Below are 12851 nucleotides of genomic sequence, written 5' to 3'. Positions count from 1 at the left end.
CATGTAAGCAGAGCAATAAGGCAGTATCCCGAGTCTTTGACTACCCATAAAACATCGCCCACTCTTTCTTTTCTATGAGATGTAACTTTCATGAATTAGACCGAGAAAATGCCCATCACTGCAAAGACTAAAACCTTAGCTGCGAACTGCAGTTATATTTAGCAGCTCTGCACAGATGATCCTTTTTATATCTTTTGATTTATCTGATTGCCTTCCCAATACTTTCCTGAGCACCGCTGAAAAAGACAGCACACTTAAGCTATGCATATGAACACTGTATATAGACTTATTCGTATATTCTGTGAGGAGGGGGGGTGTTGAGGTGCCATATTGGAATATTTTTGCGGGGCTGACAGAGGAGACGTCAATGAAATATTTAAGCGTTCTTCAAACATCGAATTTGATAAACGTATTTGATAAGCGATACTACTTCAAGGAGGTTTTGGTTTCTGTTCCAGTGTAGGTTGTTGTTAATTTTCGAAAGACATATATCAACGTTGCTTTTCATATTTGCTCTAGAAGGATGGCTGCTGAATAAAGTTCAATTCAGGATTTTGTCATTTTTTCTGCACTGCAGGAGAATGAAGAGCGCAGGCAGCTGGAAGAGCGAGCAGAAAAGCTGAAAATCACGCGGATGGGCACGGACCAGGGCAAGCCAGGTACGTTACTGTGCCAAATATTCTGCTCAATGATCGCAAAGGCTGGTTTAATAGAACATTTTGTGCAAGAATATCGCCAAATTTTACTCCTAGAATCATACACTTTTTGTACTACTGCATGATTATAAAATATGCCTGTTTGATTGATTTTATGCAAGAGCTAACGTTTAGGTTCTACATTAACAAAATATTTAAGTTATAGGATAAATTTATTTTGGCTGCTCTATCAAGACCTCTGACCTCGCATTTTGACCATATGCATGGACATGCCTTCTTTTCACAGGAGCAAAGAAAAAACTATCAACTAGTGGGGGCTAACTGTAAAGCAGGTGATAGTTGTCAGTATGTATAAGACGAAGTTAAAACCTTTCTAAAAAGCAAAAATGATCTCGTTACACAAGTGCTGACTGAATGATCTTTGTACATATAAAAGTTGGCGAAGGGTAAATTCTGCTGACTGTTGGAAAGGATTTGACTTAGAGCTTCTAACTTGTAATACAAATAGCCAAAGATTGAAAAGAAAGCTAAGCATAAATTCCTTAACTTCGCGCAAAGAATAGACATTACAACTCTATAGTAAACTATCAGGTTGTCTGAAGCGAAAACATCTTGACTTTATTGGTTTACAGCTTATGTGAACCTGTTTCATTATTTGCGCAAGTTCTTTGAGAGTCCTACTCACAAGTTGGTGGTATAATTCAGTTCACTGCAAAATATACCAACTTTGTCAGCTTTAGATCTCCAAAAGATTCAGTTTACAGAATTGAAAAATTGTTGTTTACTGCTTAGTGACGGTTTTGTATACTTTATAATTCATTAATTAAAACCAATTTTAGATCGTCGCAATTAAAAAAAAGCACTCATGGTTTTAAATAATTGACGTTCTTCCAATAACTGGTAGATATATTAACTGTTTCCTTTAAATCCAACAAACTTCATCAAAATTAATTCAGTTGATGTTGAATATGATTTTTGTTTCCATGTCATTCGGTAGGGGCATGTGAAATAAAGCTTTCTCCTATGAAACATACTCCGCTGATTGTCTGATGGAGAAGGCTAACTTAACAGTTATGGAATCACAGTTCGGGCCGAAAACGATCGTTCTGAATTTCTCTCAAGCTTGCAGTGGTGCATTAGCGGCATCATTTTGTTTGAGAACAGAGCAGAAAGCTTTGTAGGCTACAAGCAGCTGTTTATGCATGGATATTTGTCATTATTTGTAAGTATATAATGAAATGAAATGGAAATAAGTAAATAAAATAACTTGCATATTTGCATACCTTACGAAAAGGTTCAAGACAGGGCGATTGAATCACGTATCTATCTCATTTTCAGTTGGTCAAATGAAAGGTGTGCACACATCTGATGCAATCCGTCTTGTTTACATTTTCTTAATTGCACCTGCTTTCTTTTAGGCGGCATTGCCTACGTCATAAAGCTGACAAACTCGCATCACATAAGCAGGAAGCAATTCACGATTTCTAATATAATAACCTTGTTTGTGACTTTGTGAACAAAATATGTAATATGTAAAATTTGTGGCTGTATGCCTGTACAGACAAGTCGAAGTCGCTGTCAGTAGCCTCTTTCTCATAATACAGAACTAAATTGCAGTGCATGATCAAATGCTAATTTCGTGTCAAAGCGCAAGAAATGTATAGATGTATCATATTTAATAAAGATTCCTTGAATTTTCAAAAGAATCGGGAAAATAGTCATTAAGATGCGAAATTTGCACCGTAATTGGCCTACCTTTGCTTGGATGATTTATATCATTTTTTCCATGAATATTACCAGCTTTCTTATACCATAAACCATTTCATTCAAGCATCTAATATCAAACGATACTGCATTTTCAAATCTAGGTACAAGACATTTTCATTAAGGCCCTATGCAGTCTTAGAACATAAGTATGACAGATAAAACATTACCGACCGCCCAACTGCGGTTTGCTGGGGGACCCTCATGACGCGGCTCTTTCACACCTGAATAATCCGATGGAGCTTTGAAGAGGAGCAAGAATTCCGCTAAGGTCTGACAGCCAGAATTTCATTTCTGGATAACAAATTTCTTTGCAGCAATTTAGAATATACTGAGATTTCCAGAGGTTAGTTGCGGTGACAATGCAATGTGGACGCTTGCAGCAAGCAAGTTCGCGTGACAGCTTGAGCTAAAAAGGTAAGACTGACATCCACCACCAATGTATGAAATCACATAGTACGTATTGTTCAAGCCTAGTTCACTTACACTGCGCACAAATTCCCGCTTATAGCATGACATTTCAAATGAAGGTACTCTAGTTTTAATGTATTTACAGCTTAACTAAGTAGCCTAGAACTGATAAAGAACAGCCTGGAATTCACTAGATGGATACTGCACAGCATCCGCAAAATTAAAGTTGCCCGTTTAGGCATAAAAAGGTTTTTTAACCTCTCCTCATCAGCTCTTTTCCAAGGAGATCACTGAGATCACTGAATTGCAGGGAGGGGAAATAGTATTTGATTTATAGAAGGGCTAGGTCATTCATTAGCTTTAGAATAAATCAATTAACCCTTTAATGATGGTGTATGTAGCTACCCGAAGGAAACATTTATTTTTTATCTAAATGTACAAAACACACCGAAAATAAGCGCAACCTACGAAAAGTATTTTGCCTAAGCTTTTTCAGCAATAAGGGGAAAACACCAGGAAGAAAACTGGAAGTGGGCTTCACCGCACGCCTGCAATATTTGGAATTTGTACAGACAGCTGTTGTCATATGTAAACCGTAGGTGTGCATTTGCTTTACGTTACGTGTGTGACACCACTGCAGCTGGAGGTACTGCATTCGCCTATTTCCTCTGACCATGCTTTCGAAAGAAAGCGAATCGCATGTGAAAGCTCATTTACCTCGTCCTGTGTTCTTGTTCTGAACCTGCAAAAGACAATGCCTGTCATTCAGTGTTGGCTGAAGAAATTTAGCCAGAAATTTCGTACTCAATACCGAAACTCGAGAAAAAATTCTGGTATCTTGCCTGTGGGCAACACTCGTCAATAAAGCATTAACACTGCGAGTAGTTCTTGAACTGACACTGAAGGCACATATTAAGTCAAGCTAAAGTGACAGATTAATGCTGGACAACGTCTAAGGCGCCAATATTGTCGCGCACGGAGCTTTGGTAGTCGAGAAATTGAGGTAACTGCAGGACACTATTTGACAATCCCACGCGACATTCAGGTACTAGCCCGATGACGTAGGTACTCAACGTAGCTCTGTCACTAGTACTCAACCACTCGTAAAAAAAATTCCATTGCATTATTACACAGAGGAAAATGTTACTTGTCCAGTTCTATTCGATTTCCAGAAAAGAGAAGAAAAACTCACTCACGTTACCCTTGACAGCGTGCTGATGGTCGAAAGATTGCTTTCGCTAGACTGCGCGGACCTTGCTTTCTCGTTTCAGTAGCTTCGTTATCGCGTAGCACTGCGCACGTTTTGTTGCCCCGCGACACTCTCTCACAAACTGCAAGTAGCAGATGATTCCATCTCTATGTGACGTCGCGGGATGCCCGTACGGTTCACCGTCACTTGACCAAGAGAAGATGCAGCGGCAAATCCAACTCTGTCTTGACTCGGGTTCTTCGTGACAACGCGTTGGCGTTATGCGCGAAAAAACCGTAGCGTTGTCTTTCGTGTGCCGTTTTACTTACCGAAAGCAGTAAAGGTAGGTCATGGTGCATGTAACGTCATCACTCCCCGCTTGAGGGCGGACGATTTGAATTGTGCTAACGGTATGCTGACACTTCAGACGCGATTTTCTCTTAAACTAAATCTTTTCTTGACACCACGACAAGTGCTGCGAGTTTTCTGGAATGGTATTTTAACAGTCCACGTTGACTTGATATTTGCCTTTAGTGTCCCATTAACTTGTTAATCGCTTGAAGCTTAGGCGAAATGGGTGGTTCCTGTCTTAAAATTCTGCACTCATATGCGTTTGTAATAGTTTCGATGTTTAAGTGACTCCTCCTTCTATTGAAGCAGTACACCAAAGCAACACGCCATCTGAGATGACGATGAAAACCAATGTCCATCCGAAATTGCAAAGGTGATTTCTTGAGATTGCTACTTATAGTCTTAACTTCATTGTGTTACCTCAACGCAGAGTTTAATGCAAACTATGTAACTTTGCCCTCTTTTTTTGTGAACGTAAAGAAGCACAACCGTTCGACTATTCAGTCTACAGGTAGAGCTTTGTGATCAGCGAGGTTACAATTTCTAATGGATACTTAAGTTAAACACGTATCAGTGACTATTGCGGAACGCACACATTACATAGGAAATTCTTATGCCAAAAAGCACTACAGTGACAATTGAGGCTTAACTAGAATATGTAAATTTGCTTCTGCGCAAGTATCAACACAGTGAGCTGCATTGCCACTTGGAAGTCCAGCGCCTTGTTCTTGTTCACAGAATAAGGTGTCCCTTGTCGGTGAAAACGCCGTAACTGGCCTGGTTAGGGGGAGCGGTGGCTTGGCCAGATCTGCTCCATCCGCATTACATGTGCATTAAGTCGCAGGGCCTCTCAGTGAGGCCACCGGTGTCCAGTCTGAAGCATTATGTGGGCATAGTTTGTCCTCACCCTTTATTAACGAAACGTGGGGGGCGTCAGCATCAAGTTTTGTATTGTTACTGCCATCTAATGACAGGCGTTTATCGCTAGTGATGTCTGATAACGTGTTTAATGACATTGGGCTGATGGTGCATTGCTTTTGTCCCCCAAGACTCTGTTTAAGCGACTGAGCTTAATTCAAATGTTGAGGCGGAGAGATTGCGGTCAACAGTTTCAGTGGTTAGCAGATATATGCATGCTGTCTGCCATGTCTTGTAATTAGGCTATATTGTTTGCGGCTTACCAGGTTGTGAACATTTACTCAGACGTGGTGCACATTCTTTAGTGCAGAAATGATGCTTACACTTACAAGTGTGTTAATTGCTCATCATTTCTTGCAACTAGAATCACAATTGAACCAATCATCAGTGTGTTATGCTAAACACCACTGGATACATTTATTTTGTTATGATAAATACAGCGAAATTCTGCACAAAAGTGCCCCTTCAAGCATCGTTGCTTCGTGCCTGCTCCATCATACTTAATGAGCATACTTGTTAGTTTTTCGTGCAGTTTGTGTAGTTTGAACTAGGGGTCAGACATTTGTGGTTCTTCCAGTCTACTGTAACTATAGTAGCATATTTGAGCCATATTAGGTTCTCCAAGTGCAATCTCACTGCAGTCATGAATTTGCAGCTCCTGAAATTAAATATGTCTAAGTCTGTATATATAGAGGAAATAAGGAAAACTACGCACAGAATTTCAGCCTACCATTGACACTTCATTACCTGATAGCCAACCCTTTCGACGACTTTTTTCTAGCCACAAAACTTTTTTTTGGGAAGCTTAATGTGCCACCCAAAGGTAGCCGCGATGTGGTACTGTATCGTTTGGGGCGGCTAAATTGTTAGAGGAGGAGGTTGGAGGAAGCTAAATTGAAGGCCTATTCCGGCAAGCTGTGTAAGCTTATTTAGTGCAGTGTTATGGGAGACGGCACCAAAACTGGCGTCTTCATTTGAAGACCACAAAGCACTAATTCTTTTACAAATCCAAATCATGAGAAGCACGATAAGTGTGGAGATTTCAATCCACTTACTATTAATGATGACCAAGTATTGCGTGCGGTGTCTTTCCCGTTCAACAGATATGGTTACCAAGTGCAGTGAAAATTTACTTAACACCAATAAAATGGTCACTAAATATAGTAAATTTAATTAATATATCTAGACTTAGTGTGCTTCTAGTAGTTTGGAATTTAAGAAATTATGCGCTTAGTGGCCTTCACTTAAGTGCATGCTCTTTTATTGCTGTTCGCTGCAACACTGCAGTAGGGAAACACACATCTTTCTGCAATATACACGCAATTCAGCCTCCTCGGACGAAGAGCTAGCCTTCTAACTGGTGCTGTGCCACGTCATCGCTACTTTAGAGGGCATAGTAGGCATTTCTATAGATCGAAGTTTTGTGACAATGAAAGAGCTATGGAAGGATTCTGCTGAGAAATTTTTAGCGAGCTAAAGTGATAGAATGAGTGAAACAATGAAAACAGTATGTGCAATAATAGTGATGATGATAGTGAGGCTGATAATGATGGTAATGATATTAATGATAATAATATGCAACTAACCAAAAGAGGTATTAGTAGACCTTTTTTTAAAAGCAATAGCTGAAATGTGAATGCTCTACGACTGCTATAATAAAAGTTTTCAGTGGATGTTCGAGAAGGCTTGCCGAAACCGTGGAGCATCGGCCTCAGTTTACTGTATCGGTTTGTTTGGAGCCTCTGGAGCGTGTGGTACTATAAGGGTTTGGCTATTGGGCACTATGTTTGAAAGGTGGATATCACAGGAAAAATATATTGTCATTTAACTAGTGTTATAGGTTGGAATTACGTGAGTGAATGGCTGGATAATTGAACTAATGCCTTTTGTGCCATTTGTTTGGTTTTGCTGAAGCATATACTAGATGACATCTACATATTCATTATAACTACATCATTGGGCTAGAAATGTAACCTTGGAGAACAACAAATTAATAACGAGATTAGTAAATAATGAAAAGGATGTTAGGCATTGTTCCTAAACACGTATGAGATGAGATATTGGTGATGCAATTGGATCATGCTTTCTTTTACCAAACTTTGTGCCGCTATATTGCACTACTCACCAGAGAAAGCAAGTAATCTACAAAATGATTACATTAAACGTGATCACGTTGCGTGTAGGTTTAGTAAAACAACGTTGCTAATGCCTTCCTGAAAGAGTGCTTAGTGAGAGTGCTTTGAGTGCGGTGAAAGCAATAATATTAGGCATTCATCACACATAACACCAAGCGATATTTTCTTCATTTGCCGCACGAAAAAAATAAAGAACAAATTTGTAGGCGTTGCTTTGTGCCTGGCTTAGCGAATTCTCAAGCCTTCACTGCTGCTTCTGCGTGACACTTGCAAACATGCAGCAATTGATCACTTCAATCTGCAGCTGTTTTGCCCCCTTTTTTTTTTGCATTTGATGTTCATGTTGTTCATATTGTGAAGCTGTCTGTTGTGTCTCCCAGCAGACGCAAAGCCATCACAGTCTTTCCAGCTTCTGATGCAGCTGCTTCAAAGAAACGTATGACGCTAACAGTAACCTTTTTGGTTGGTGAAGGGTACTTCCTGCATGGCTGCACGCTCATATTGTTCCTGATGCTTGCTATGCACGATCTCTTATGCCTTGCTTCCATTTTCTTCACAAATGCTCACCAATCCTCACCTCACTGTCTTAGCGCTATGAATGAGAAAGCAACACAAGTGCACAACGCGGCATGGGAAGTAAAAAAAACGCATGACTAGGAGATTGTTTGAATGACAGTAACAGTAACACAACAGCCATTTAGAACTGTTTAAGGTTATTTTAAACAATTTGCTGTTAGATTTGTAGTTAGCATTCCAGTGCTCTTGTCAAGGAAGCGAGTTGGTTGACACAATACAAGACCTGAGAGCTCCTATACAGGTACATCAATTGTCTAATTACTAGTGTTATAGGGAATTAACCAGTGCTTCCACAGTCACGATTCCAGCAGAAAAGTACAGATTGAGATGTCAAACCTTTTATAATTCACATTACAAAAGAGAAAACATGTGGGCCCTGCTCATCATTCCTCTTCAGTATGATGGCAGTCTTCATGAATGCTTTAAACGTTCTCCACACAGAAAGCTTCTTAACAGTTTTGATTAGTACTGTACTATGGTATGATATGTCCAGATAGAACCTACCATACTATCCACTCAGTTTTTGTGGTCAGTATTCAGGTTAGGTTGCTGGTTATGCAGCTATAGCTCGGTCAATAATTTGCTCATGCGTGCTTGTAGAACTGAGAAGTGAATCGCAACTTATTTACCAGTAAAATAACTGAATTTTTTTGGTGGTTTTTTATCGTCTTTTTTATTAATTAGAGTGGCCATTTACATTTATCTTCCACCTTTCTCTTACAAGCGAACGTTTGTCGTCAAAACTATCTACCCACATCGATTGCTTTAGAAGAGGTGCAGAAACTTGTTGAAGAAAATTATCTCTACAATACGCAAACTCCCATCACTTGCAAGTGTGCGGACGCCGACGACACAAACACGGACACCTGGGAGTGGCAGCGACAAAAATGCAGCAAGAAAAATTTGGCAATGAATGCGGACTTAAAGTTGTAGCTGTAACTTAAGCTTGATACCTTGGGGCTTGCTATATGCATGCCGCCATCTCAGACGTAAGTAAGGAGAGGAAGCACGTGGAGATGGTAGGGGAACACGGATGTAATGTTTGATTTGGAGTGTTCGGCAGAGAAGAGTGGTCACCGGCCAGTGCTATTGGCTGATGTCACAACAGGCAACTCCAGGCGGAGCAAGGTGTGGGACACCAAGTGGCGGTGACACAAATTCGTACCTTGGCAGTGTGCAGAAGTGAGGAGCCATGGTAACTTGTTGAAAATATAACCTCTCAGCATTACCGCATCTCAGATATTTCAATCAAAATGCTTCCACAGCTGCACGTAGGCGATGGCGTATCGTAGGTATTTATTAATCAAGGTTTGAAATATGATATTCCAAGCATGCGTAGCAGGATAAGAGAGACGCTGTGGCAGATCGTTTAAGTTGCCGAATAATAACCTGGCGTTCTTTAGCCTGCTCTCAAATCTAAGTACATGAGTGTTCTTGCGTTCCGGTACTGTCAAAACATGGTCATCGGGATTAAATATTGCTATTTTTGTTTGGAGACAGGATATCATAGCCACTGAGCGACGCCACTGAATCTTCCCGCTGTTTTTTTGAAATATGCTAGCAGGCTGTGTCTGGCAAAAAATGCCGTGATTGTCTTGTATTGACTCTGGAAATGTTTTGCAGCACAGACAAGAGAATCATGATGTTTTGAATTTTATACCGAGACTCGTATTCCCGTAAAAGCACTGAACGTGTGCTACGTTGAAATAAGGATGGCCGTATTGACCGTAGTTCATCAACACTTAAAATATAATTTTCAAATGACATTTTGAAATGTAATTTTATGTGGACGTACGTAACCACCGCAGTTGATCAACAGTTACATTGGTTGCAATGGACACGAAAGCAGTTCCAAGTATTTACACAAGCTATATTCTTGTGCAGAAAAAGTGCCTTCAAAGTTGCTAGCTTAATAGTAGTATGAACACTTTTCATCAACAATGCTGAGCAACAGGTCAGAACTGTGATTCAGGCCGACCTCTAAGCTTTTATATCATGATAAATCTCTCTCTGCTCAACAGAAAATCACTTTAACGACGAATAAGGCACGTACATCGATAAAGGCTATGTGAGTTTGTGGTACTGGCTATGACCCACAAAGGAGTGGTGTTCCCTGTGTTGGCTTATGCTTTTAATATATAATAAACACACAAACCAGTAACAGCCATGCGATGAAAATCCGCAATGAGTTGCGGCCCTAGCAATTTGAGTGATAACACCACGGCTTCTTGTATTGATGCAAGATAAAATTTTTCCTGTACCATAATAAAAAAAAGCATTCTGATTATATGTTGGTCTCCTAAATGATTGAATATGAAAATTTCACTTATTTTAAAGACTTTGAGCGAAATTATTAGATTGATGCCCACCTTTTTAGGTGTAACATTGACATTCAATTACAGAGGTAGATGTGTTTCAATTCGATTGATTTTCAAGAGCAGACACTTTGAGCGAAATTATTAGATTGATGTCCACCTTTTTAGGTGTAACATTGACATTCAATTACAGGGGTAGATGTGTTTCAATTCGATTGATTTTCAAGAGCAGACACTTTAGGCCAGTGCATTTATCAATTTATTAAATTTTCGTAAATCATATCTTTACCTTTTGTCTACAAGTCACTGAGCTAACCTCAAGTTGTACGTTCCGAAATGCATAAAATTGCCCAAGGGCCTCATTTACTTTGTGGCCTACTTTCTAAACGTAATTATTTCGAGGGACAGCACATACCTTAAGTGCAGGTAAGTTCTCATTCATCAGCAAAGCTTAATTCATTTTGATTAAGTTGCCATTTAGCTGGCTCATTGTCAAGACGCCCCGTAGAAGTAAAGAAAAATTAAGCGCTTGTTAGGGCACCTACATGTCAGTACTGCAGACTTTAATGTACAAAAAGTATGTGACAAGACCGACGTGTTGTTGAAGTGTGCTGTAATATGGTAAACAGTGTTACAAGATTAGTTTTATTCAGGCAGAATTCGTGTGATTAAATTATTCAAGTTACTTCTTAGTTGTAAAAACTCCATGGACTGTTAAGTAAAGCATTCTAAACGTGCGCAGAACTTGGCATGTAAACATGCCATTTTGTTTACAACCTGTACAAACATTTATCCTGCTGGTAATCAAGGCATACATGCCCGAAGGTTGTGAAGGACTGACTGTAAGCCGTGATGGCCCAGTGGCCATGGCTTCATGCTTTTGAGCATGATTATTGCGCACAGAATGTAGTGCATCCAAAAACAACAATGTGCTGAGATTTGAGGGCATGCTAAAAATTTCATTTCAACAGTATGCAGCATTAGGGTGAGCCTCATGAGGCGAAGTAGCAGATATCGGACATTACTCACTAAAAGGATCATGCAGTGCATATATATGGACAAAACGATCAAACAATCCCCCAAAACAAACAGAAAATAAATTGCTGAATTGGAAAATGAATCATTACGCAGAAACCAACCAATCGCTCGTCCTGATTTTTCAGATGTTCTCACTTAGAAACTGCCCTCCAAATAATGCAGGGGCTGAGAGTTGTCTGCTCTGATGTAAAGCTGACTGTGCTCCCGTGTCTTCGCATATACGAAGAAAATATGAAAGAATTCCTGCTTTTAGCGCCACATGCCTACACTTGGCAACACAGAAGTAGTGTTTGAGGCACGGTTTGTTTGGCTTTCTATTTGCATACACATTCGAACAATATGAATCTTGCAGGTGTAAAAAACCATTAAAGGGTGATCGAGGTGTACGATTGTTAATCCTTGCCCACCGGACGGAACACACCAAGACACGCCAATAAGCGCTGACGCTCTTCAGCAATCATATTTTTGAGCAGCATTGAACATACACATCAATTTAATACGTATGAGCAAGACCATTATGCTCTGCTGACCAACTTCTCTGCCTTCTTGTTTAGAATATGCCACACTCTTCTCTGTCAGTGTCCAAGCATAAGTCTGCTGGACGATGCGCCAAAGCTGACCAAGAAGTAAAGTGCATAAAGTGGTCGTTCTAGTGCTTTGCGCTGGTTTGGTGAATGATTGCGAAATCGCATAGTTGAAGTTGGGCGGACCAGTGGACGTTGAGACATGCTCACTCTGTGGCCACTGACAAAGCCTCTGAGCAGTTGCCTCGGCAATTTAATTGTCCACGGTGCAACAATATGCGAGGCTTATTTGCGGTGACCTATAGCAATTTAATGGTCGTGCGAGTATGGGCTGAAACAGTTCACAAGGTCGTCAGATACGAATGCTCGTACCTAAACATAGCGACGCAGTTTTACTTCAATATGACTGGCAAAAGTGAGAGCCTGCGATGAGTATCCTTGTAAAAGAGCGGTGTCAGTCGCCTCTCAGTGGTTTTGTGTGTCTCGGTTGTCTGGTAAGGCCTGGTGGCACGTGAGTTTTTGGTGAACTGAAGCGCCTGCAATATTTTGACTATAACAATTACTATGTGATTAGTAGATTTACTACACGAGTCATGTAACTTGAAGTATATTATGGCGAGATCGATGGTTATGACTGTAGACAGTTTTGAGAGTGCAGTGAACTGCGCTGTCTTTTTGCATGCTGGTCGTGACATATTAGTGAGCGCGTATTTGTCGTTCCTTTCTTTAGTGGAAATTGCACGTTTGTGTATGTGGGGCAAATGTACGGGTAACTGAGGTTCTTTGAGTATGCATGCAACTAGGGTGCATGCCACCATGACTTTCAGTAGAAGTTGCAAAGCTTCTTGCTTTTTTAGTGCTACAAATATACCAGTGGTACGATTAGCAGTGGTACTGCTGCATATAGGTTGTAGCTGGCACATGCTAGCACATTGGGACGCATGCATCTTGCATGTCTGCGTGCTAACGAGAGG

At 40.3% G+C, this 12851-nt stretch overlaps 1 protein-coding gene across 6 annotated transcripts in view; it reads left to right on the top strand.

Annotated features, from left to right (window-relative positions):
- The window catches only part of LOC126536912 (inverted formin-2-like), a 72417-nt gene that overhangs the window by 58403 nt on the left and 1163 nt on the right, over positions 1-12851 (top strand). For 2 of the 6 annotated variants that reach the window (XM_050183967.3, XM_055073600.2), the window contains exons 14-16: positions 578-659; positions 4681-4744; positions 7805-7860. In XM_050183967.3, coding sequence (XP_050039924.1) covers positions 578-659; positions 4681-4744; positions 7805-7860 — 202 coding nt within the window. The remainder of the gene's footprint in view (positions 1-577; positions 660-4680; positions 4745-7804; positions 7861-12851) is intronic. The other 4 variants (XM_050183968.3, XM_050183972.3, XM_050183973.3 and 1 more) reach the window with 4 other exon arrangements.

Source organism: Dermacentor andersoni, chromosome 4 (genome assembly GCF_023375885.2).
Source record: "Dermacentor andersoni chromosome 4, qqDerAnde1_hic_scaffold, whole genome shotgun sequence".
Classification (NCBI taxonomy): Eukaryota; Metazoa; Arthropoda; class Arachnida; order Ixodida; family Ixodidae; genus Dermacentor; species Dermacentor andersoni.
This window is presented reverse-complemented; position numbering and strand designations above follow the sequence as displayed.